The sequence below is a fragment of the Penicillium coprophilum genome (assembly GCF_028826855.1).
Source record: "Penicillium coprophilum strain IBT 35676 chromosome Unknown utg000001l_segment0_segment0, whole genome shotgun sequence".
NCBI classification, from domain to species: domain Eukaryota; kingdom Fungi; phylum Ascomycota; class Eurotiomycetes; order Eurotiales; family Aspergillaceae; genus Penicillium; species Penicillium coprophilum.
Genome location: NW_026622720.1, coordinates 1,003,820 through 1,026,766, shown reverse-complemented (window position 1 = coordinate 1,026,766; position 22,947 = coordinate 1,003,820). Strand labels below are relative to the sequence as shown.

The 22,947-nt window shown below is 49.5% G+C and overlaps 7 protein-coding genes across 7 annotated transcripts; 2 read left to right on the top strand and 5 right to left on the bottom strand.

The window, feature by feature from the left end:
- Window positions 1-148: 148 nt before the first annotated feature.
- N7500_000376 (putative NF-X1 finger transcription factor) lies at window positions 149-3,616 on the bottom strand (the record flags this gene model as incomplete). Its single annotated transcript, XM_056671522.1, has 1 exon — window positions 149-3,616. One exon carries the CDS (start codon window positions 3,614-3,616, stop codon window positions 149-151), a length of 3,468 nt encoding a protein of 1,155 aa, XP_056537095.1.
- An 874-nt stretch (window positions 3,617-4,490) lies between these two features.
- N7500_000375 (LYAR-type C2HC zinc finger protein) lies at window positions 4,491-6,210 on the bottom strand (the record flags this gene model as incomplete). Its single annotated transcript, XM_056671521.1, has 4 exons — window positions 4,491-4,998; window positions 5,024-5,901; window positions 6,011-6,133; window positions 6,190-6,210. The coding sequence occupies 4 exons, from the start codon at window positions 6,208-6,210 to the stop codon at window positions 4,491-4,493; spliced, it is 1,530 nt and encodes a 509-aa protein (XP_056537094.1).
- A 1,435-nt stretch (window positions 6,211-7,645) lies between these two features.
- Window positions 7,646-8,429, bottom strand: N7500_000374 (flavin-linked sulfhydryl oxidase ERV2; the record flags this gene model as incomplete). Its single annotated transcript, XM_056671520.1, has 3 exons — window positions 7,646-7,919; window positions 7,994-8,122; window positions 8,206-8,429. 3 exons carry the CDS (start codon window positions 8,427-8,429, stop codon window positions 7,646-7,648), a joined length of 627 nt encoding a protein of 208 aa, XP_056537093.1.
- Window positions 8,430-8,952: 523 nt separating this feature from the next.
- Window positions 8,953-11,384, bottom strand: N7500_000373 (GH92 family glycosyl hydrolase; the record flags this gene model as incomplete). The annotated part of the gene is made up of 2 exons (XM_056671519.1): window positions 8,953-9,559; window positions 9,610-11,384. 2 exons carry the CDS (start codon window positions 11,382-11,384, stop codon window positions 8,953-8,955), a joined length of 2,382 nt encoding a protein of 793 aa, XP_056537092.1.
- Window positions 11,385-14,596: 3,212 nt separating this feature from the next.
- Window positions 14,597-15,808, top strand: N7500_000372 (uncharacterized protein; the record flags this gene model as incomplete). The annotated part of the gene is made up of 5 exons (XM_056671518.1): window positions 14,597-14,834; window positions 14,893-15,036; window positions 15,086-15,199; window positions 15,249-15,443; window positions 15,513-15,808. The coding sequence occupies 5 exons, from the start codon at window positions 14,597-14,599 to the stop codon at window positions 15,806-15,808; spliced, it is 987 nt and encodes a 328-aa protein (XP_056537091.1).
- Window positions 15,809-17,396: 1,588 nt separating this feature from the next.
- sit2 (putative siderochrome-iron transporter) lies at window positions 17,397-19,380 on the top strand (the record flags this gene model as incomplete). The annotated part of the gene is made up of 3 exons (XM_056671517.1): window positions 17,397-17,704; window positions 17,776-18,389; window positions 18,443-19,380. The coding sequence occupies 3 exons, from the start codon at window positions 17,397-17,399 to the stop codon at window positions 19,378-19,380; spliced, it is 1,860 nt and encodes a 619-aa protein (XP_056537090.1).
- A 396-nt stretch (window positions 19,381-19,776) lies between these two features.
- N7500_000370 (MFS general substrate transporter) lies at window positions 19,777-21,248 on the bottom strand (the record flags this gene model as incomplete). The annotated part of the gene is given in 3 exon segments (XM_056671516.1): window positions 19,777-20,624; window positions 20,641-21,014; window positions 21,079-21,248. The coding sequence occupies 3 exon segments, from the start codon at window positions 21,246-21,248 to the stop codon at window positions 19,777-19,779; spliced, it is 1,392 nt and encodes a 463-aa protein (XP_056537089.1).
- Between the last annotated feature and the right edge of the window lie 1,699 nt (window positions 21,249-22,947).

The following is a 22,947-nucleotide window of genomic DNA, read 5'->3' as shown; positions in this document are numbered from 1 at the left end:
TGACGCTTTTGATATGCGATATTGAAACGTCTATGATGAAACTCCTAGGTTAATGCAAATGTTCTCGCAAAGAATGAGACATGTCCAACGCTTGTGAAACAACTTTCTTGTTTCTCAGGTCATCAATCATCAAATCCTGTCCAAGACTTTAGACCGGTACATCATCTGTAACAGATGCCTCAGCCTGAGTGGGGCAATCTTCCGTCGGGGCCTCGGTCTCAGGAGCAAGTTCAGGCTTTCCTTCAGTGTCCTCAGGGTCCTCACTGATAGCCTTTTCCTGATCCTGATCCTGACCCTGTTCCAGTCCTGCTGCTTCCTCTTTCTCCTCCTTCTCCTCAGCCTCTTCCCAATCATCAACAACCTCAGTCGCAGGGGTCTTCGCACGCAAAGACTTTCCTACCCCGACACCAGATCTCAGAACTAAGCGCTCGCGCTCCTTCTTCACCCCATCACCATCAAGAGCAGCATAGATAGACTTGCTCACCCACGAGTTCTGCACAGGAGTTCCAGTCCTCGAACTAGCCCCGCTACCACCTTTACTCTTCGAAGCGACCTGAGCCCACCCACCGTCTCCACCGCTACTAGCCTGTAACTTGGCGGCGTCACGGGTGGCCTTAGCTTCAAGAGCGGCGACACGACGCGCTTCTTGTTCCTTGCTGCGTTCGCGCTCACGGAGCTTAACGCACTCACGAACACTCATGCCGCCAATACCGATGGTCGAGCCGCTACCCATGCCAAAGAGAGGAGCGGTCCATGCTACCGGTTTCAAGACGAACACGTGACGATGGGGTTCCGGGTCGTGGCTTTCTGTCACAAAGCCCCAGTCTGCGGCGAGGGAGTGCGCGAATGCGCGGAGAGTGGATTTCGCCGGCTGGAAGCGGAATGAGCGGGTGGTTTTGTCTGCTGTTGCCAGGGCGTGGAGGTTGGATTCATAGGTTTGGAGGGTGGATAGAGGCACTGAGCATGCGAGCTGGACATATTGGTTCAGAGTCTCCTCCGAGTAGGGGAGGTTCTCGGCTGTGATGGTCTGAAGCGTGGTTGTCTGGTTGATGTCGATGCCGAGAGCACCCGCCAAGGTGCGATTTCGCTCTAGACGCGCGCATTCGTCGTCACAAGTCAACGGGGTGAGCTCTGGCTGGCGCTGGGGTGATTGCACCTGGCCCTTGGAGGTCACAGCCTTGGCGGCGTTGCAGCGTCTTTCTTGCCGCAGTCTTCCACAGTCACATGTCACTGCAATCTTGGAAGAACATGGTGTCTTCTCGGGACATGCGTATGGGGCGTGGCATTGCTCTGTGCAAGGATGGCCACAGATTGTCTTGTTCTTTCCACAGGGCTGGCTGCAAGGTTTGTTTGCATCTTCGCAATCTCCTGGGCGATGGCAGTCCTTCCGGCAGTGATGAGAGCCACACTTGAGTAGCTGTCCGCATACTTGACCGCAGCGCGCATCTGTCAGCCAGCAGGGAACGTTTTTCAACACCCGCTTTCCGCACAGACACGCCTTCTCAGTCAAGAATGGACACTTGGGGCAGCTCTCCTCGTCGGTGTGGCAGGTATGTGCGGTTTGAGGATGACCGCATCTCTTTGGACGCTGACAGGGGAAGCTGCAAGCGGGTGGCTTTGCACCACACGGCTGCGGTGGATACAGAACAGATCTTCCGCAATTACACGAGATCTCTTCAAACACTGCCTCTCTGCAGGTATTGCAAGCACCCTTGTGACAAAGCTCTGGACATGTGTGCCTTCCGCATTTCAGCATCCGGCCACATATGCGAGTGCAGATGTGCTCTGCCTCGATGTCCTCTTCCGCGGGACGGAGATGGGGCCTGAGTTTACGACGCGCAGCCTGGCGCTCGTTGGCCCTTTGCTCTCCCGGACAACACCTTTCAGTACATGTGTGTCGACCGCAGTGTAGAGTCGCCTTGCACATGCGTGGGCATTGGGGAGGCTCATTGTGGCCTTGGTGGCAGATTGTCAGGTTGTTAGTGCGACCGCAGTTGCACTTGATATAAACATTGCGCAAACAGGCGCCACAGGATCCAACGTGACAGAGCTTCTCGCAAGTATGACCGCATGGCAGTGTCTTCCCGCAAGGCTTTTGACAATTCAAGATAGGGTCCTCGCAGGAGGTACGAGGTGTGTATCCTGGAATCTCAGATAATGGTGTCTTGCCACAGGCGCAATTGACAATGACGTCTGGTGACTGCGGACAGTGTGCAGGATGAGGATCTTGCGGGTGGCATGTCTTCTGACATGAATGTATGCCACAATCAAATGGACGATTGCAAGTCTCCCCACAACCAAAGCAACCGGTCCACTCATCCTCTGTGCCATCCTCGCGGATGATTCGACTTTCCTTCTCGTCGTCTTTAGACTTACACAGCATCGTCGTCTGCAGTTTTCCGCAGTAGCAACGTGCGTCAATGCTAGCCTCACAGCCACCACACAATCCTTCATGACACGGCAGCGGACATGTATGTTCTCCGCACGGCAGCAACTCACCACAGATCTCACCACAGCTCCATCCATTCTCATAATCAGTATCCTGACAACGCTTCTGCGACGAATTCAGGCCACAGAAACAATCTTGTACCGGACCCATAGCAGTGCAAGGTGTGCAAGGACCAGCATGACAAGTCGCGTCACAAGGATGGGGACAATTCTTGCGAGGTCGCGAGCAAGTTTGACCACACGAGTGCGGTGGCAAACCGGGAAGCGGCCTAGGGTCGACTTCTTTCTCACACCAGCAAGAATAGCTCGTGGGGAAGTTTTGTTGAGAAAGGTTACAACCGGGGCAACGCCACGCACGAGGAGTGAGGTCTTCTTGCCCATCTTCTCGAGCAGAAGCCCTCTGTGCAGCTGCACCCTCATTCGTGGACCATTTCTTGACACAACTTAGATGGAAAACCGTCCAACATAGCTCGCAAGACCAGACCTTTGACCTGCGACCCAGCTCGCTGCAACAGATAGGGCATTCGTACAGGTTATGTGCAATATCTTCGTGGATACGGGTAGCTAGGTCGTCGGCTGTGGACTTCGCTTTAGGTGGTGGCGGTGCCCTAGGCTGTCTAGCTTTCCCTTTTCCTTTCGACGACGGTGCTGATTCAGATGGTGGTCCATTTTGGAATGCTGGTATGCCTGGTACAAAATCCGGCACGTCGGGTCTTAGTGAGTGGTCATGTAAATGCCCCGCACCATCCAATGCAGGAATATTTTCGGCCTGGTCAGGTCTTGTTAACTGGGCTTCGAAGCCACGCGCTCTCATTCCACGGGTTCGCGCCTCTGGTCGTGTCGTTTGACTTTCGAGTCCTCCATCCTGACCCTGTCCCGCCCGGGGAGGTCCATTGTTTCTTTGTCTCCGGCCTCTTCCTTCTCTGTTTCCCCCTTTCCGCGAGCCAGTCGGTCCATCCTGTTGGCTAGATTGGGTTGCTGTGTTCGGTTGTGGCTGAGAGTGTGTAGGCTGTGCTTGCGGCGCGGCCTGGTTTTGGGCTTCACCCGCAGGCGCTTGTTGTTCACCATCACGCTTCGCAGAACCCCGCCCTCTGCGTCTATATGGCCTGGAAGAACGTGGGGGTCGTGGCCCGGCTGGAATTGAAGTAGCCGGCTGTGGCGTTGCCATGGTTGAAGAGGCGGCGGATGTCTGACTGCAGACTCCTGATGTACTCATATACTTCCGGTGTGTTTTCTCACTTGCGCTTGGCTTAAAGAGAATAATGTGAAAGACTGGGTGTGTTGGTCTATTGTAGGCTGACAAAATAGAGCAAAGCAAAATGAGCGGAAGGTAGACACTAGATAACCAAATGAAGGATAAAATCAAAGGCAAAAGCCCGCTTATAGAATGAAGAAGAAAATCGTAGCACAATGAATTATCTAGAAGGCGATAAAAGCTCTCATGGCAGAATTGGGCGGTGCAGTAGGCGGTAGCATTGTGGCAAGAGGCTCAGGCAGGTGTGAGTCAGGGCTTACATAACATGACTCATTGTGGCTCCCGACGGAAGTCCGAAATGCGGGTCTGCGATCTATCAATTCGAGTCATCCTCGTTTGACGGAGAGATAGAATGAACAGATGCAGTTCGTTGACCTCATTTGATGCATGCACAAAATGACGAGCAGGGGTTTGGCTCCACTTTGTGCCAAGATATTAAACAAAGACCTGGGTGCAGGAGGCTTATATGTCAAACACCATCCTGCAGCATATCAAAGCGTAAACTGGACGTGGGAGTATGCTCGATCCTGGATGAAAAAAAAATTAACTCATTCGGTCCTATGCCTGCTACAAAGGAATACACCAGAAAATATATCAAAGCACGTTATCAATGCAATTTAGTCCCGATTCCAAATTAATATAGACAAAAATGCAACATCGAAGCAGGCGCATTAAAATAAACATGGCGCTATGCAAAAGGACCGGCCCATTCACCTCATAACAAAGAACCAAACAACTCATATCCGTCCTATAGTTTGATTGAAATCATACACACCGAGTTCACGCTTTAAATGAACACAACAATCTCACCGCGCTCATTCCGTCTCAGTCTCAACGCGCGGAAAAGATCCTTCTCATCATCAGCCCGGCGTTGTCCATCATCATGGCCATCATACTCATTCGAGGCATCGCGGTGGAATCGCTTGAGCGCCTTGTTAACGGAGCAGCCACGTTGGCTATCGTTCGGGACCATCGAGAGGAAGTGATGGGCTAGCTCGCGTTGCAGCTCCTCGTCAGTGCGCGCCGGTGGCCGTGACTGCTTGTAGACAGTGACCTGGTGGCCGTGCATGTGGTCCACAGAGCCATGGCGCTCGTCGATTTGCTTAAGACGGCGGGAGGGTCTGTCGCCATCTGTGGGGTTTGAGCTCTTGCGCTTGGACTTGCGGGAGTCATCCTGGTCGTCTGCGCGCGAGCGGTGCGACTTCTTGTTCTTGCGAACTTCGAGCTGGCCGTCCCCGCTGGACGAGCTGCCACGGCGGGCAACGGCCTTGGAGCCGTGCTCAGAGCCGTTGGTGCTGGAAACGGCCGAGCCCCCCGAACATGGAGGAGACGAGACGGCCGGCGCGGTTCTTCATCGAGATGCCGAGACCTTGGTCGCCGTTGCCGTTGGCTTCTTTGCCGTTGCGGCGGCTGCGCTTGATCGGGGATGAGGTGTCTTGGTAGGCGCGACGGCTGGTTTCTGGGCTATCGTCACCGTCGGGGGACTGTGAGCGCATCATCCGGTTCAGGCCGCCGGTCAGACCGGAGTGGTTCAGCATGGGTGTGCCGGCGTTGTTGATGATGCTGGAGGGGGCATCCATCATGTTGGTGTCGTCTTCGCGCGGGGTGCTGAGTACTTCTGCTTGGCCGCGCTTGCGCTTCTTTTCGCTGACGGTACCGGGGGCCTTCTCTCGGCGCTCCTTCTTCTTCTTAGGTGCGGGCGTGACGAACTCTGTTGTCGACGCGTTCGGGGGCGATTCCAAGTGCGGGATATTGCCGGCGCCGTATGAAAAGCCATTTTCCTCGTATGCGATATCGTAGTTCTTACCCTCGTCATCCGTGTTGGGGTTAGTTTCGACGCGAGTGAGGGACTGAGTGGGCTCGAAGACGGATTTGGCATTGGGATCCATCTTCATCTGTGGCTGGGGGGCAGCAACTGAGACCTTAGATGCGTTGGGGGTCTCCTCGGCGACAAGGTAGTCAAAGACATTGACAGGCTTGTCGTTGTTGGCCGGGGCAGGAGCTGGTGTTCTCACCTCACCAGCAGGCGGGGGTGTGGGAGCAGGGGGAGGAGGAGCGTCCTCCACACGCGCTTGCTGGTGGCGGCCGTTGGGGGTTTGATTCGAATTCTGCTTTTGGTTGTTTTGTCCTTTCTTGCCCTTCTGGGGCTTCTCTCTATACAGCGCACCCTGATACTTTTGCGCCTCGCTCATGCATGACTGTAATCGGGAGTCTCGTTAGCGGATGTCTCCCTTGTTGATCCGACTGGGACTCTAGTCATATAGTCCAGCGACCAGTTTGCGAACATGTGACGCAGATGCGACGTACCGTATGAGCTCTATACTCTGTTCCATAGAAATGCACCATGCAATCGATACAGGTGAAGGAGGCGCCGCGACATTGGCCGCGATGGGGATCGAGCTTTTTCTTTGTGAGGACATCACCGCATGCCTATCAGACTGATGGTTAGCATTGAAGCGCAATGCATATCAGCAGATAAGACTCACCTCGCAAGAGAAGGAGACCATTGTTGCTAAATATAACCCTATGGGACGCTCAAACAAAAGGTCGGGGAGGGTCAAGTGGGTGTATCCCTTGAAAGAATTCCAGTAGAAAAGCGCCTAGGCGGGGGAATTCGCTTTGATACGAATTTCTCAACCTGTCGGCTTTTCCCTTTTCTCTTTTTTTTTTTTTTTCTTTTTCGCGTCGAGTTTTGGCGCGCAGATCCACCCTAGTCCAAATCGGGAACTGAACTAGGCTAGTCTGGGTAATATGAATGGGCCCGGCGCGTCGAGGAAGATGGAGGTTGTGCTTTTGTTAAAGTACTTTGGAAATAAAATAAGAGGAAGAAAGTGAGAGCCCCCCTGATTTATGATTTCCTAACTCAGTACATGTTCCAGGGTATCTGGAATGGTGCAGATCCCACGCGGACATGGATGTCAGGCCTGGCCGGTCAGGAGACTCCATGCTTTTATTTGTCGCTTCTTCCCAGTTGAACGGGCAGACACGGGGAGAATTCAAAGAGGATCCAAGGAAGCAGTCAGACTGGCCTCTCGACATATGCACTCTTGACGGCCGTACTGCTCTTTTTGGTCCAAAACCCAAAAATTCTTCGATTATCCCTCCATCTATACGTACTAACATCTGTGATGCATCATAATTTCGAGGGTTCTATCATGCCACATGAAACTTGACGATCTGTCGAAGGGTTGGTATCACGAGGGTGCAACCTGATAACATCATCGCCGTTGTTCATAGTGAAGAAGAACAGAAAGTCTAACCAGTGCTTTCGCCCAAGACAATTGAGCTTGGTACGACGGAATGCGCCTTTTAGTCTTCTTTGCCGGGATATAGTAGATAAGCATATTTGGTCATGCGGGCCATTCTCTACACTTGATCACCAGGTAGGATGATCTTTTCAGGTAGAATGCCCGGGTCATGTACTTTATCGGGATCGGCAATCTAGAGGATGCGGGACTTGTATACTACCGGTTATTGACTAGATTGTAGCTCGCTATCATTCACACTTTCGTAGGATTAGAAGAATCTCTTGCAGTATCTGTATTCCTTGACATATGGAAGTCATATTGAGCAAATCCCCCAGACATATGGCCCCAGAAAGAGGACCAGGAATCAAGCTGCGCTCAGGTGTCTGCGCTCGGATATCTACTACATATCAATACAATGATACCACGATAATTGAGGCAGGGATGGACCCCTCTATAGCAAAAGCCACATGCAGGATACAACAAGGGTATATTGATATTAACAGTCAACTGACAATCTATTACTGTACAAGGGAGACCAGCTCCGTTAGCGCGAACAACGTGTCTGAAAAGCATCCAAGCGCTTGACATATTTCACATAGCATGATCAAAGATTCATCTCGTCAACCGCGAGTCTTTCTAAATTGCACGTCAGCAACCCAACAGCCATAAATAATGCGCCACAACGGGATATCGCTTACTCCTCCTTCGAGATCTCTACAGCAGGGCCACCATGCTGCCCCGTGCCTTCTTTCGCAACATCAGGCCTCGAAGCAGTCGCCCCCTCCTCGTCACCACCACAGCCACAATCATAGAAATCTCCCAAATTGGCACAGTCAAACTCAGGCTTATCAAGCATAGCATTAACCTCATTATGAATAAAACAAGCCCAACCAGAAGCCGCATTTCGCGACGAGACCTGAGGCGGATACTTGCCCAAATGCTGCATGAAATGCTCAGCACATTCTCCACTGACGTCGTCAACCATTAGCTCCTTATCTGGCACAGAACGTCGCACCGGAACGGCAGCGAACACGTAGCTTACCAAGGATATAGCCGCGCGAACAAGTAGATGTAAGAGCGTAGCGCCTCCTTCTGGTCTTCTGTGGGTGTTTCGGGGAACCGCGCCATGACAGTGTGGAAGTACTTCCACGTCGCACGACCTAATTCCGCCCTGAGAAGCCACCAATTCTGTAATTAGCATATGTCTCACCACGGTCGTATAGTCTCAATGGGTCGCTCCCCGGATGTTCTTACTTGGCCGTCTCATTGCCGAGCTTGGGCATCACCACGTCGCCCTTCAGTGTGCTGGCTTGAATGGTTATCCCCGGCGCGGATGCTGGTGCGGAGTGGTCGATGTGGCCTGGGGCGCGGACGGCGGGGCTCGGTGGCCCTTGTGGTCTAATAAAAAGGAAGAATATGAGGCATAGTGCAATCGCTGCGCTGGTGACAATGCGCCTTGTGAGTTGTCGGTTCGCCATGTTCGGGGGAAGCGATGGTTGGGGAAAATGGATGTCGCCAAGGGTCCGGTCGCTGGAGCACCTGAAACTTGGTGAACAGGGAATATTCCTGCGCGGAAATAGGATAGAATATTTCAGCTGAAAGGATGAGAATGATTCTTAGAGAGACATTTGTACGAAAGGGATTCGACGTGTTGCCTACTTGGGGGGCGCTCTACAGCTTAGTCATGGGTTTCGTTGCACAGTGCGGGGCCACGGATACAAACCTAGGAGTTCGGAAGTGTCTATCATACGACTAGTATAGCACAATGCAATTGGGGGGAATTCTATCCCTACCAGAGGAATACTGTTCGCTAATCATATACTACGGCTTTCTGAATCATAGACTCAGCCCATCAGACCCACATCGGACGTGTCCCGGGGTTTCACGTCTGGAGTGGCAGGGTCTGGCTAGATGCATATCGACAGACGCCACATAGTATGCTAATGTATTGGGATTGAGATATCTGACCAGTACATCAATTTCTCCCCAGTCCAAGCTTATCTACATCCCATCGTGATCTCCAACTGCAGCAATCGAGTCGCTCAAACTCGGAGGCAAGTCCTCCTTGCGTGTACCCCATTTGCTCTCCTTATCCCCGAGTGTCAGCTCCAGGGTCATTCCTTGAGTAAAGAACTCATGTCCAATCCAGCTCTTGGTGTAGGGCTTCCCATTGAGCTTGGCACTCTGGATATAGATCTTCTTGTAGGTTTTGTCGAAGTTGACATTACGAATGGTAGCAGTATGGTTGGTTTCAGGGTGAGTGATCGTGACAGCCTCAAAGAATGGAGGAATAATCAGATATACATTCTGACCGGGATTTGGAAACAGGCCCATCAGGCTCCACGCCAGGAATGAGCCCATGGCACCCGAGTCGTCGTTGCCAGGTAGGCCGCTGTGCGTGCCGTTGAAAGAAGACGGAATATAAGCGTGGGCTCGGCTGGCGGACAGGCCGGGGCGTCCGGCGTAGTGATAATCGTACACGGTCAAGAAGACAGGCTCGTTGCCCATATCTGCCAAGCCAGAGGTGTGGAAATAGTCCAATCGAGATACGAAGGACTTCGGGCCGCCGACCATCTTGATTAACTTTGCCATATCATGAGGGACGAAGCTATGTAGAATTAGCGCTGGAGTGTCATCCGTGATAGAAGATATACGCACAAAAGATACTCCCAGATGCTGGATTCGAACGTCTCTGAGGGGTTCGAAGTGAGGGAGCACCACGATGCCAGAGCACTGCAGGCAATAGGGTCCTGATAACCCCAGGTTCCGTTCATATATTTCGGCTGAAAGAATCCGGTAAAACCAGTATCTGTTCCATTTCCCAGCAGCGATTTCTGATCTTTTTTGTATAAGTTTTGCCAGTTGCCAGACCGAGACAAATAAGTTGTGTAATCCTGTTTGCCGAGGCCTTTGCCCACGACCGATAGGGCATAGTCATTGTATGCGTACTCAACCGTTCGCGAGATGCTCCGTGAATTGGTCCCAAAGCCAATATAGTCAAAGTCCAGGTATGGGATGTAGTTGAGGTGTTTCCAGCTCTGCAGACCCCCTCGTCCTTCATATGACCATTCGAGTGGCTCATTTTCGGCATTGTTAACCATAGCTTTGTAGGCAAGTTCCCAGTTGATACCAGTCAGGTTCTTCACGTAGGCATCTGCAAGAACAATGTCGGCATTGGAGCCTCCCTGCGTCCAGCCTTTGCAGAGGCTCATGCGGCAATCGGGCAGCCATCCTTCGTGCTTGAAGGTGTCCAGCAAGCTACGGACCATCTTCGACTGCGCCTTTGGGTCGATGACTGTGAGGAACGGATGCTGTGACCTAAAAGCGTCCCACAAGCAGTAGAAGGAGTCAAAGTATGGCTCATTACTTTTCCACAGTGGATTCTCCCCAGTCAAATCTTGAGGTGACAACATGGTTCGGTAGATACCACTCCAGAAACTGCGGACCATGTCATTGCTAGCACCCCCTGACGTGACCTTGATAGGACTGAGCTTTTCCTTCCATGCAGCCTCGGCACTTTTGCGTAGATTATCAAAGGCACTTTCTGGCTTAGGCACCTCCGCTTCGGCATTTTTGCAAGCTTGATCTGAGCTGATGAAGCTGACGCCAACCCTCACCGTCACGATTCCATTTTCCGGACGATCGAAGGCCATATAGCCTCCAGCTTGAAGATAAAAGTTGTTGAAGCCGCGAGTGACAAACAGCTCTTGTACTGATCCAGCTCGATCGTTGACCCATATTCCGCTGTCATCGACATCAATAGTGTCCCCAAAATCAGCACAGAAATACGATTTGTATGAGCCAGCTCCAAAGCTCGGCAAGAAAGTACCATTGCCTTTGATTCTAGCTCTATCAGCATCAAGACTAATGGAAGCATTCTGTCGACTATCCCACAGATCAGTTAAATCCACCGAGATTAACGGGTTCAAATCATTTCCATCTGCCGTTTGCCCCTTTGGGAAAGTGAAACGGTACAGCGCCGTGCGTCGGGCCGCAGTCATCTCAGCCTTAATGCCATTCTCGAGTGTCAAGGCAAAGTAGCCAGGCTGGGCAACTACGGAGTCATTCTTGTAGTGAACCGCGCGAGCGGCTTTGGGAAACTTGCAATTATCCACAATATTGTCTTTGCAGTATTGTGGGAACAGAGGAAAATTTCCCATAGACGGGTTTCCGCCTGTACCACTGTCATGCATATGCGAGAAGCCGGTAACATTACTACCGTCTGTCGAGAAACCTCCGGTATTCTCGCCGTCGACATCGGCGACAGGTTTTGCCATGCCATAGGGGAGGCTTGCGCCTGCGAAGACATTGCCTCCATTGGTAGAACCGATCAGGGGATCGACATAGCGGAGGTCATCCTGGGTTGCTACTGTACCCAGGGCCCATTGGAGCAATAGAAGACCGTACAAAATGTTTTTCTGCAGAATCAACATGTCGTTCTGGAATGTGAGGATTGGGACACGCGTAGTGACGCGTTGGGTTTGTATGTTTAGGCTGTGAAGCGCATAAATGCATATAATAAGAAGGAAAGAGAGTCTTCTCTCCTGCAAGGAGGGTATCTTTCATATCACCGCGTTGTAACGTCGCATTGTTCGTGCGATCGACAGCCTAAATGGTGTTAGTGCTGTATGCCAGGACGACGTTCACGTGCGGGGTCAATGTATTCCGAAGCCAATATGCCCTGTCAAAGCCTATTTTAAAATTCGTTTTGTCATTTCCAAGGGCAACAAGTCTCTTTCAGGCCTCGAGGTATCAACGGAAATGAGTTGTAGCTAGAGGCACTTGAAGACGGGTCTTCATTATGCCAGGAGCATTGGAGCAAGGGACGTCTTGGACCGCTAAAGCTAAAGGGCCAAGGCTACCTTAAAACGGCAATAAACTGGTCGATCAATTACGGTAATTTGACGTCGGAACTCAACCTGACATCCAAATAACACTGCGAGCGCACGGCTTAACTGCCATTTCTCATGATGGTAATACGTAGTTGGCCACAATACCTAACTTGCCTTGATCTTTCTCATCTCAACATTCTTTCTCCATTGGGATAGCACTAGTGATCACACTTATTTCATTTTCCTCCCTCAGTATGTGTCATTATGTAAAGACCTTTTCTTCTCCATTTTGAGTCGATCAGTCTAAAATCTCAGATCTAGAGTGACAATTGGGGTTGATACTTTGCGCAGCTAGGATGATCATCCAAAAACCTAACAAACTTGACTAACCGTCCAGTTGAGCTGTTGTGGATGATCTCTGAGCATTTATCACCAGTCGACTTTGCTTGTCTGTCATTATTCAACCATCATATGCCGCCTTCCCTCGGTGACACTGCTCTCCAGACCCTCTCAAACGGCCGCACTAGAAACCCTACTGAGGATGCATATATCAAGCTCTTGTCTCGGCTTTCTTACGACCTACCGTGGCTTTATTTTTCCCACATTGAAATTTGATGTGGACCATGTGATCCACTCTCTATCCAACTTTAACTTTAGCGTCACTTGGCACTATGATCACCGCGTCACAATATCGTCTTCATACATACTACTTCTTTGGAATATTCGACTTTCAATTCCCTGAGAATAGAGCCTACTGTCCCCTTTTCTCTGACCATGACCATCTACATGTGAATTCACCGCTTCTGAACTGTCGCCAGACTACAGCATTTCCGATTTGACGTGGGGTGCACCACCCCACCAAGATACTTAGAGATGGGTAAGCAAAAGCCAACATGCTTGCCTACGACTTCATCCTTGGCAAAAAGTGTCTTTACCAGGTCCTAGTTTAAAAGTTCCAGCCTGTGTCGAGTCTCTAGATCAAAGCGTACATTGCCTCAGAGATCTATCCTCTTCACGTTATTCATTACCCAAGCCATGCTTATTGCAAATTTTATTTTGTCCATCTTCAACTTGCTATGCGAAGGTTTTGTTACGGAACACAATTTGGAATTCCTGTTGAGTCATTGCTCTACACAGAGGTGGGGATCAATCCTATCACACCCAAAGCGATGGAACCCACAAAGATCAACAGTGAAGAGGAATTTCAATGCAATATCATGACCACTTTGCTGTCCGTTGACGCTCGAATCTGCTCGAACCCTCCGAGCCTTTACTTACGAACAGAAGAGCTTGCGGTGGTAAGGCGGCAGAACCTCTCATTATTATTTCCATATATCCTAAAAATGGGTCTCAAGCAAAACAAAGTCTAAATTAAAATTGAAATGGGCCAAGTAGAGCTGCTGACAATGATCAGAATATGGGCAGCTCCTATGACAGCGGAAGGAGTACTCAAGGGAGTCCACTCTTTTATTGCAGGAGTATCATAGGTGATAGGTCCTTATCATTGTCAGAAGCTCCACTTGGCCCATCTCAATTTCAATTTAGACTGTATTTTGCTGATACGATTGCAGATTGCACAGGGGAAGTCTCAACAAACAAAGCAATGACAGTGGAGATGAAAGAGAGAAGGCCTCCACAGAGGGATTTTATAGCTAAAACAGCTGTATTCATCGACACGACACTACCTAGGTGGGATTTACTTCATACCATCCGAAATGACCTCATGCGGGCGATGGGGGGTAGGTTTTAGAGAGTAACTCATCTTTCGGTTTTTGTTCACAATCTTGGCTCGGCCACTTTATATTCGCGCGCCCGCAATGGGCCTAACTTTCTACGCATGAGGTGGCTCCGAAAGACTAGTAGTTTAACATAGACTTTCACTGCATAGAATGCCCGGTAATTGGTATATTGGGCAATGCAATCGCCTCCTTTTCGCAGGTTGCTCGATATACACTCATACGTATGAATGGAACCACGGCATTTTGAAGGCCGACGATTGTGTTATAGCCTGCTTAGCACTGTACTTGGCTGCGTAGTCAATTGCCTAGGCAGCATGGACTGTCTCCAATATACATCGCATTCTACATCATTTAGACTTCAACCCGAGGACGCTAATGCATCCTGCTTACAGCCCCCACCGGGGCAATGTGTCGATGCTAATACAGCCGTTGAAAGCTAACATGTCTTGACTGCTGACTCGGTCCCTCCAGTTCGCAGAGTAGTAACGTATGTATCTGTGACTGCCACATACACTCCCGTGAACACCTGTGAGTAGTAGTTCACTCACGTTCTGGTATTTAGTACATGGTATGATGTCACTGTGGAGTTGATTACGCCCCGTCTACAAAATCTTCGGAGTTAAGCGTTTTGGAATCCGTGAATGTTGAACATAGTATCTCCTTGCAGCCAAGAAGCAATAGAGAAGTAATTTGGAAGCTCATTTGACTAGTATGGTAGGCCAACTTGAACATTTTCTTCTCTTTTTCCTTCTTGATTCGTCTGCATTTGAGGTTTCTAGGAGAGAATTGTAGTTACGGTTATTTTGATTTGTAATCCCATTGCTATATCATTCCATTCATCACAACACAATGGAGAAGTAAAGAAAATGTGGGGTTTCATAGAATGGAATTGAAGTCAGCGGAGTTAAGACATGTAACGCCAGCATGACCCACTTGGTGATCCAGAAGCCTTAATTCCGGGCTTTAGAGTGATGGTGATGTAAAAGATATAAAAGCAAACCCTCTGCCACATCCTACCACTGATAATACAACATAATCTAACAATTTTCTACCAAATTGTCGAACTCACTCAACATGGTTAAGACACTTCCCTTTGGTGATATCCAGGTCCCAACACCAGGCTTCGGTGCCATGGGTTTGAGCTTTGGTTTGGGGAGCAACCTTAGCCTCGAAGAAGCCGAGCCAGTCCTTCTAAAGGCAATTGAATTGGGATGTACATTTTGGGATACTGCTGTTGTTTATCAAGCGGGGGTGAACGAAAAGCTTTTGGGAGATTTCATAAGGAAGCACAACGTCCGTGATAAGGTCTTCAGTAAGATCCCACGCCATGACAAGAGATCGATTTTGAGACTGACTGCTATCGGTAATAGTTGCCTCTAAGTGCGGGTTCAACGTGTTTGGAGGGGATGGCTCCGTCACCAACTCCGCCTCCCATATCAAGGAGTATATTGAAGGAACTATCGAGAGACTCGGCTTTGCGCCTGATTTGTACTACCTCCACCGGATTGACCCTAGTGAGTCAAACTCCTGTCCTCTATGAAGTACGTTTATTGATTGAATAAGATACACCCCTCACCGAGTCCATTCCTGCTCTTGACGAAATTCGCAAGGCAGGAAAGACTAAGTACATTGGACTCTCCGAATGTTCTGCGGCGACACTTCGCAAGGCAAACTCAAGTTCGTTCCCTTCCAGCTAGCTTCCGGTAAAGTTACTAACTGTCAATAGTTGCCAAGATTGACGCCGTCCAAGCCGAATATTCAGCATTTGAGACAATCCACGAGACAGACGGCTTGATCGATACAGCAAAGGAGCTTGGCGTGGCTTACGTCGCCTACAGTCCACTGGGACACGGCTGGCTCGTCGATAACTTCAATTACAAATCCCCAGATGACTTTGCCCCTGACGATTTCCGCCGAAATTGTATGTGTCCAGTGTCCAAGCTCCCAACCCTAGATTGGACATAGTCGCTAACATAATCACTCTTCGCAGCTCCCAAATTCCAAGGCGAGAATTTCTACCAGAACCGAGCCATCGTCGAAGAAATAAAGAAGCTTGCTGTTCGGAAGGGATGCAAAATTAGTCAAATTGCGATTGCTTGGGTGATTTCCCAGGGAATGATTCCCATCCCGGGAACGACCAAGGCGACCCGTCTGGAAGAAAACTGGGCATCTCGGGATATTGAATTGACAGAGGAGGAAAAGAAAACAATGCGTCAAATCATCGATGCTGCTAAGCCACATGGTAACAGATATGGACCCGCGCATCAGGCTATGGTTGGACATTGATCTAGGGATATTTACTCATGCAAGAAAATCTAGCAATATAGCGGCGACAAGCTCAGGTTTCCCAAATCATCATCTCTAGAATGCCTGCCAATCAACTCAGATATTTTGGTGGATGCAGAGGTATAGCTCACAATTACGTTTGCTGAAAACATCTTTTGTCACTTGTAGAGAAACGATCTAGTAGAAAACATTGCGCAAAGTAACGGGTAGACTGTTTAGGTAGGCCGAAGGGGTCTTCCGACAGGATCATGGGATCGGCAAGACTCCACATAGTGGCGAGGGATACTCTGTCGTAGCATCCTCTGCAATGGACGGCATCATCGATGGGTGGATGTATGCGGGGGAATTAGTGAAAGTCAAATTCGCGATCAGATTAGATGCGATCGAGTGATCTTCGATTGATTGATCGCAATCCTCGCAGACCCAAAATAACTGTTGATTCGCCCAATACTTTTTCGCTCACATCTGATACAAGGTTCTTGCTCTGATGCGCGGTCACAAAGGACAACTACGTGGTACTTCTAAGCGCCTCGAGCGCTTGGAGAGAAAATACATGCATATGACATGGCCCCACCAGGTGGTGTTCATGCAGTAACCAGTTGCTAGTTCGGGCATCCCGCAGGCACACCTTGCCTAGCGAGGCTTGGCTTGCGAGAACGTTAAATGGAAACAGAGGAAGCTTGAATTGACAGCGTCATAGATTCTGGCTGCACACACCTGATCATGATCAGATAAGATGGAGTGAAACTAAAATTGCGCCCTGGACCAGGTGGCTAACGGGAATCTAGTTCTATCAATTGATTAGATATAGCGAGTTCCAAGGCTCTGGGAGGGATCCTTCATGCACGGCCAATAGATAAAATGTTTCGTTTCATGAGTATCAATTGGCCTGGAAAATCTCTTGATTTTTTTTGGTTCTGGCATTTAAGCTTTCCAGCACCTTGCTCTGTTCCTACACCGCGTGGAGAGAGGCAAGGGGCAGGGCGCATGGCCTTTCCCAGGGGGTAGTAAGGGGGAAAAAGAAAAAAAAAGTACAGATGATGCCATGACTCAAATACAACAATATTGGGTAATGTCTATCCAGCCTATTGGTGACGCAAACGGGATGCCGCATCAAGTAGGTAGTAGGCGCGAAGGGAAAAGCGACGTGCACTGCGACCCTGGACATTTGGGGCAACAATCCACTAGTCTGAAATAGGAGGAAGAGCTCCATCACTGACCAATCAGGGTTGAGGACCCCACACGGTCAAGGGGCGAATGGCGAATGATCGTCCGCTACGGCAACCCCTGATTGGGTCTTCTATCAGATTTGATGGGATTATCTGATCGTCAACCCCATCGGATCCTCCGCGAAAAAAAAAGGAAAACTGGAGATGTGCTGGTTCGATTGCTGGTCTGGAACCTCCTGGGCCACGATCATTCCAGATTATAGAGAATGAGCCCCTCCATCGCCGATCTGTTCCTTCTTTCCTCCTAGTGAACTCAAGACTCAATTATTGTCTATCCTCACACAGCTTCCCCGGAAGCAACTGAGGATCTGACATTCTGTTGAAGCATCCTGAGACTGGACTGAAGGGTACCTACAGCTATGGGTCTCCCCGAGACTGCCGAGGGTCGTGATGACGGCAAAAGCATCGACGAGACTATAATCGGGGAGGAATCATATATTTCGCAAAATGAGAAACCCGAGGCACTTGTAGCCAACGGCGAAAAGTCATCATATGATCCCGAATCACAGCCCAGATCGGACAGCCCACATGGAGATATGTGCGACGACGAGAAGGAATTGGCCCAGCATCCCGATAGTATCACAGAGGGCGCGGAGTTGGGTCAACAGAAGGCGGAAGCCGCGGCGCTCACGTGGGGTTGGCCAGCTTTGGTGGGAATCTATGCTTGGTAATTAATCGCAGCCCATTCATTCCGATGCCCTTGCGATGAAACCCATCTAACAATGGTTGCAATTTCAGGATCTGGGTCTGCATGTTTATGTTGGCCTTTCACTCGAATATAAGCGGCTTCCTGATCAACTACATACAGGGTGGTTTCCGGTCCGCACCGCAGGTCTCGACCGCCTATATCCTCGCGAATGTTGTGGGCGGTGTTCTGAAGCTGCCGCTCGGTAAGACATTGAACCTGTGGGGTCGTGCTGAGGCCCTGGTGGTCTCAACCGGAATCTATGTCCTTGGAATGATCATCCTCACGGCGTGTGATGGCCCCAATGGATATGCGGCGGGATATGTGCTTTACTGGATTGGGTACTACTGCATATACCTGATCTTGAATATCTTCGTCGCCGATACCTCCGGCCTGAGAAACCGAGCGTTCGCTTTTGGATTTTTGCAGACTCCGTTCATCTGTACTGCATTCACCGGTGGACTGGCAGCAAACTCGATATATGCGAAGTTTGGTTGGCGCTGGGGTTATGGGATTTTCTGCATCGTGATGCCGTTTGTGTTCTTGCCCCTCGCTATGGCATTCAAGTACTTTGAAAAGAAGGCAGAGAAGAAGGGCATTTTCCGCCGGGTACCCAGCGGTCGCACTGTTCAGCAGTCTATCATCCACTATCTTCATGAATTTGATGGTAAGATTACTCGAAACAAATATCGAAATATATATACTAACATTGTGTACTAGTCATCGGTGCGTTCTTACTGATGATTGGTTGGGTACTGTTTCTCTTGCCATTCAGCTTGGCGCAGTACGGCCGTTCTGAGTATTCAAGCGCAAGCTTTATTGCTCTCATCATCCTTGGAGTACTCATGTTGTGTGTCTTCGCAGCATGGGAGAAATGGGGCGCACGAACCCACTTTATCCGCTATGAGTTGATCAAACGGCCAACCATTTTAGGAGCATGTCTCCTATCCGCTGTACTATTTTTCAGCTTCGAACTTTGGGATCAGTACTTCTACAACTACGTCTTGATCTCCTACGACATTTCCGCAGTCAACGCAAATTACATGCTCCAGATTTACAACGTCGGCTCTTGTTTCTTTTCTCCCATTATCGGAGCCGTCATCTGGGCAACCGCGCGCTTCAAATATATATGCCTATTCTTCGGGGCCCCGCTGATGATCCTCGGCTCCGGATTGATGATCTACTTCCGTGGCTCAGATCACGGTATCGGGTACGTTGTCATGTGTCAGATCTTCATTGCCTTCGCCGGCGGCACCCTCGTCATCGGCGAGGACATGGCCGTCATGGCAGCAGGTGGCCGCGAGGGTACTCCCATGATGCTGGCTCTCATCGGATTGTTCTCGAATATCGGCGGTGGGATCGGCCTGGCTGTTGGCGCTGCTATCTACAATAATGTCTTTGTCAATACCCTCACGACACAATTACCGGAAAACTTGAAGGCCAATGCCACTCAGATATACTTTGATGGAATCCCTGTGCAGTCGACTTACCCCTGGGGAAGCCCTCTTCGTGAAGCTGTCGCGTATACGTGGGGCCATGCTCAACGTCTGAACTGCATTGCTTCTACTGCCGTCTTAGCTTTGACTATTCCTTGCATTCTGGTCTGGAAGAACTATGATGTCAACCGAAAGCAGAACAAGGGTAGAATGATCTTCTAGAAAGGCTTTCCGTTCCACAGTATACCCGGTTACGATGCACCGGTTGGAAGTTTTGTTCATGGTTCGCATTGTTTCAGAATTGATGTGTCGTCTGCTGCGCAGAGAAGAAGTCATGATTTTCAATGTACATATATTGTACTTATCTTGTTGAGCGTGGATATCGATACTATATGTATATTGCACTCTGCTACCGTCAAGGTGGCTGTTCATTGTTGCAATTATCAAATCAAAATATCACTATGAATTCATTTTGTCTGTCTTCACTGATCAAAATGAGTGAGGTTTTGTTGGTATATCCACCAGCGACTCGTGACATATGTGTCCTATTTAGGCTCACGAAGAGTCAAGGTAGTGATAGCGATTCCCGGAACCATTATACACGAACTCAATCTAGTTCTACATGATACTCATATCAAAATATTGAATACCGTAACAATGTCCACTAATCTTACACCCTCGCAAATGGTTTCCACCCCCTTGGATGTTGCGACTAACCATCATGGTCAATCCCCCAGCGATCGACATAATCCCCCCAAAGATCCACATCGAATTGAACCCTTTACTTTGCAAGATAGCACCCGCTACTGGCGTGCCAATCAGGTTGCCTATTGTCATAGTTGCATAGCCCATGCCCATACGAGTTCCAATCAGGCTTCGATCCGGGGAAAGGTGCACAAAACAAGTGGGGGGCAAAGAAACAAAAGCCCCCGAGAAGAAGCCGTAGAGCAGCGAGACAACCACCATCCCCGCCAGACTGGATAGATTCACCAGGGCAAACATCAGAGCTCCGCACACAATGGTACATAGAGAGATGATGTTGAAGGGGCCGACCTGATTGGCAAAGAAGTTGGGGAATATACGTCCAAAAACGGACCCAGTTGTAATGATAGAAAGAAGATAGAATCCCATCCCATCAGCGGGAATCCCCTTTTCTTGGCCGTAAGATTGAATATAAAAGAAAGGAATGTTCAAAGAAATGAATGTAAGTAGACCACCCATGACAAAGAAGACATATGCTGGTTCTTTAAAAGCAGGTAAGTCAATCGGCTTCCTCTTGCTAGACGGTATGAGTCGGACTCTGAAGGCCGATAGTGGAATGAGCAAAGTCAGGAATATGACCAGTCCTATCGCTCGTACGGTCCAGCCAAACCCGATCTTGCTGCACAGTTTGTGGAAAATGATTGGGTACAAGATCCCCCCTGCAGACGAGAGAGTATCAGCAATCGACCACTTAGTACGGAGTACTGAATTGATACTTACCCAATCCACTTCCGGCGGCAGCTATGCCATTTGCTAGGGCCAATTTGGAGCTGAAATAGGTGGATAATATTGCAACCCCTGGAATAAAGATAAGACCCACTCCAATTCCTATACAAAAGCCTTGTGCAAGTAGTGCCTGGTAATATTCATGACAAAGACTGGTCATCATTTGCCCCAAAAGTATCAAAAATGATCCGCTATACAACAGTGTACGAAAGTATCCAGCGTCGTATAGCGGTCCAGTCGCAAGACCGAGTAGCAAGAGCAGAGAAGACTGGACTGAACCGATCCAGGAGATATTGGAGGAGGATGCAGTATACAATTTTCCAGTCTCGTAATACGTTTGATAAGCCCCAAATGTATTCAAGATTCCCCTATTTTCCAGACATGTAAATATATGTCTTTTTGAGCATTCGAAAGACCGAAGGGAAAGCCCACCAAGTGTTGAAGAAGACGAAGAAAGTTCCGAGTACTTGCAGCCAAGCTGTTGCACCACCATTCGGAACGGTTTGTGCTTCGTTGGCCAGAGCCTTTGATGCCGTTTTAAGAGCTGGCTCCTTATCCGCGGAATCTGGTGGACTCGACGTATATGCTTTTGCCCCTTCCATGTTGGATAAGTCGGCATGCGATCCAAAGAATGAATGTGAACACGGGAGAGGCAAGGCCAAAGTCTCTGAAATGAGTATTTTCTCTCCAGAAACAGAAATAGATACCTTTTTGAAGCCGAAGAAAACGCTAGCGGCTAACGTCTTGCTCGGTTCTCTGCGGTACAATCTGATATCCTAAGACCGTTCCGCAGAACGGAGGCGACCGACGATCGATAGCTAACTTAACCTCCCCAGGATCTACAAAAGCCCGCCGCAAAACGCTTGACCATAATTGATACGGCACCTCCGGTTGGCTCAAAGAAAGAACATACTCCGCTGTGCTTTTGAGTCGTCGGCAACCGCCGCTTTTTGTTGTTGAACTGGTCGGAGCTCGCCGAAAAACTAGATGAACTACCCCTGTCTTACGGTGAGAGCCTAGATTTGGACCCCTGATCCTCTGTCGAATCTTATCGTTGGCCCCTTTCAGAAAGAGAAAATTCTTCACGGGCTTACGGTGGGGCCTTTGCCTTCCCGCCTCCCGTCTTGCGGCTAGATCCTCGATCCTCCGCTAGCTCCCAGCGTGGGGCCTATCAACGACAACCGGGACGTCTTCTGTGCTAACGGGGACCGCCAATCAGATCCTGGATCCTCCACTAGCTCCCAACGTTGGTCATGTCAACGACGATCAGGACCTCTTCTGTCCCTACGGAGACCGTCGACCGCCGACCTGGTCCCGTCTCACGGTTACATCCTCGATCCTCAGCTGGCTCCTGTTGAAAATCCTGTCAACGACGATCTAGATATTTTTCCCGAGCCTACAGGGAACATTGACCGGGGTCCTTGTCTAGTAATTAATCTAATACTTGTTTAATTAGATATGAATCCTATCTCGGATTGTCGCATCGACGGACCAGAATATCGATGCACCTAAAAAAATGTTGTCACTCATCCTCATAATTTCAACGCGTTGGATTTCTGAAATCCTTTTTATCATAAAAAGACAAGCGCTGGAAGGTAAGAGAAAATAATCGAGCGCAATTTTCTATTCAGAGGGCCTGAGACACCTTTGATAAGCTTACAATGGTTTTGGGAATAAGCTTCATATTTATCCGGATTCCTCACTCGTACGGAAATCTGACAGTCCCCCCTGGTCACAGGGATGGCCCAGCTAGTCCAAATTGGTGTCTAGCTGCATATAACTGGATGATGGGTTTGAAACTAGTGAAGCAAAAAAAGCCACATCGACTCCATCGCATTGTTCTTCCCGTTGACGACTTCAATCAAGCCGTCCAAGGGATTGTCAGCGCTCAACTGAGTATATCAATTTGTTCATTTGGAGAATGATCCTCCAATTATGGTAGAGGATCCCGAATTCTCTTCACAAGTCTCCCTCCAGGACGATTGGTCTTCATATTGTCGCCACTTCAGAAATGACAACCATCTTTGATTCCAGATGAGAGACTCCACAACAGAGTCAAGGTATCATCCGCACGACCGAGCTTACAACCATAGCCTCTTGGATCCGAGAACTGGCCTGCTGACTCTGGAACCGGTTTTGCATTCCGCATTAGCGTGCGCGCGAGCCAATGGGACAATGCAGCAATCACGAGAGAGCTTACCTCAACGAATTCCAGGTTTCATTTGGTGGTGACTATCCAGCTGTGATACTTGGCGTCTGACATCGAAATGAAGCCTGGTACTTGACCTGAGTCCAACTTCG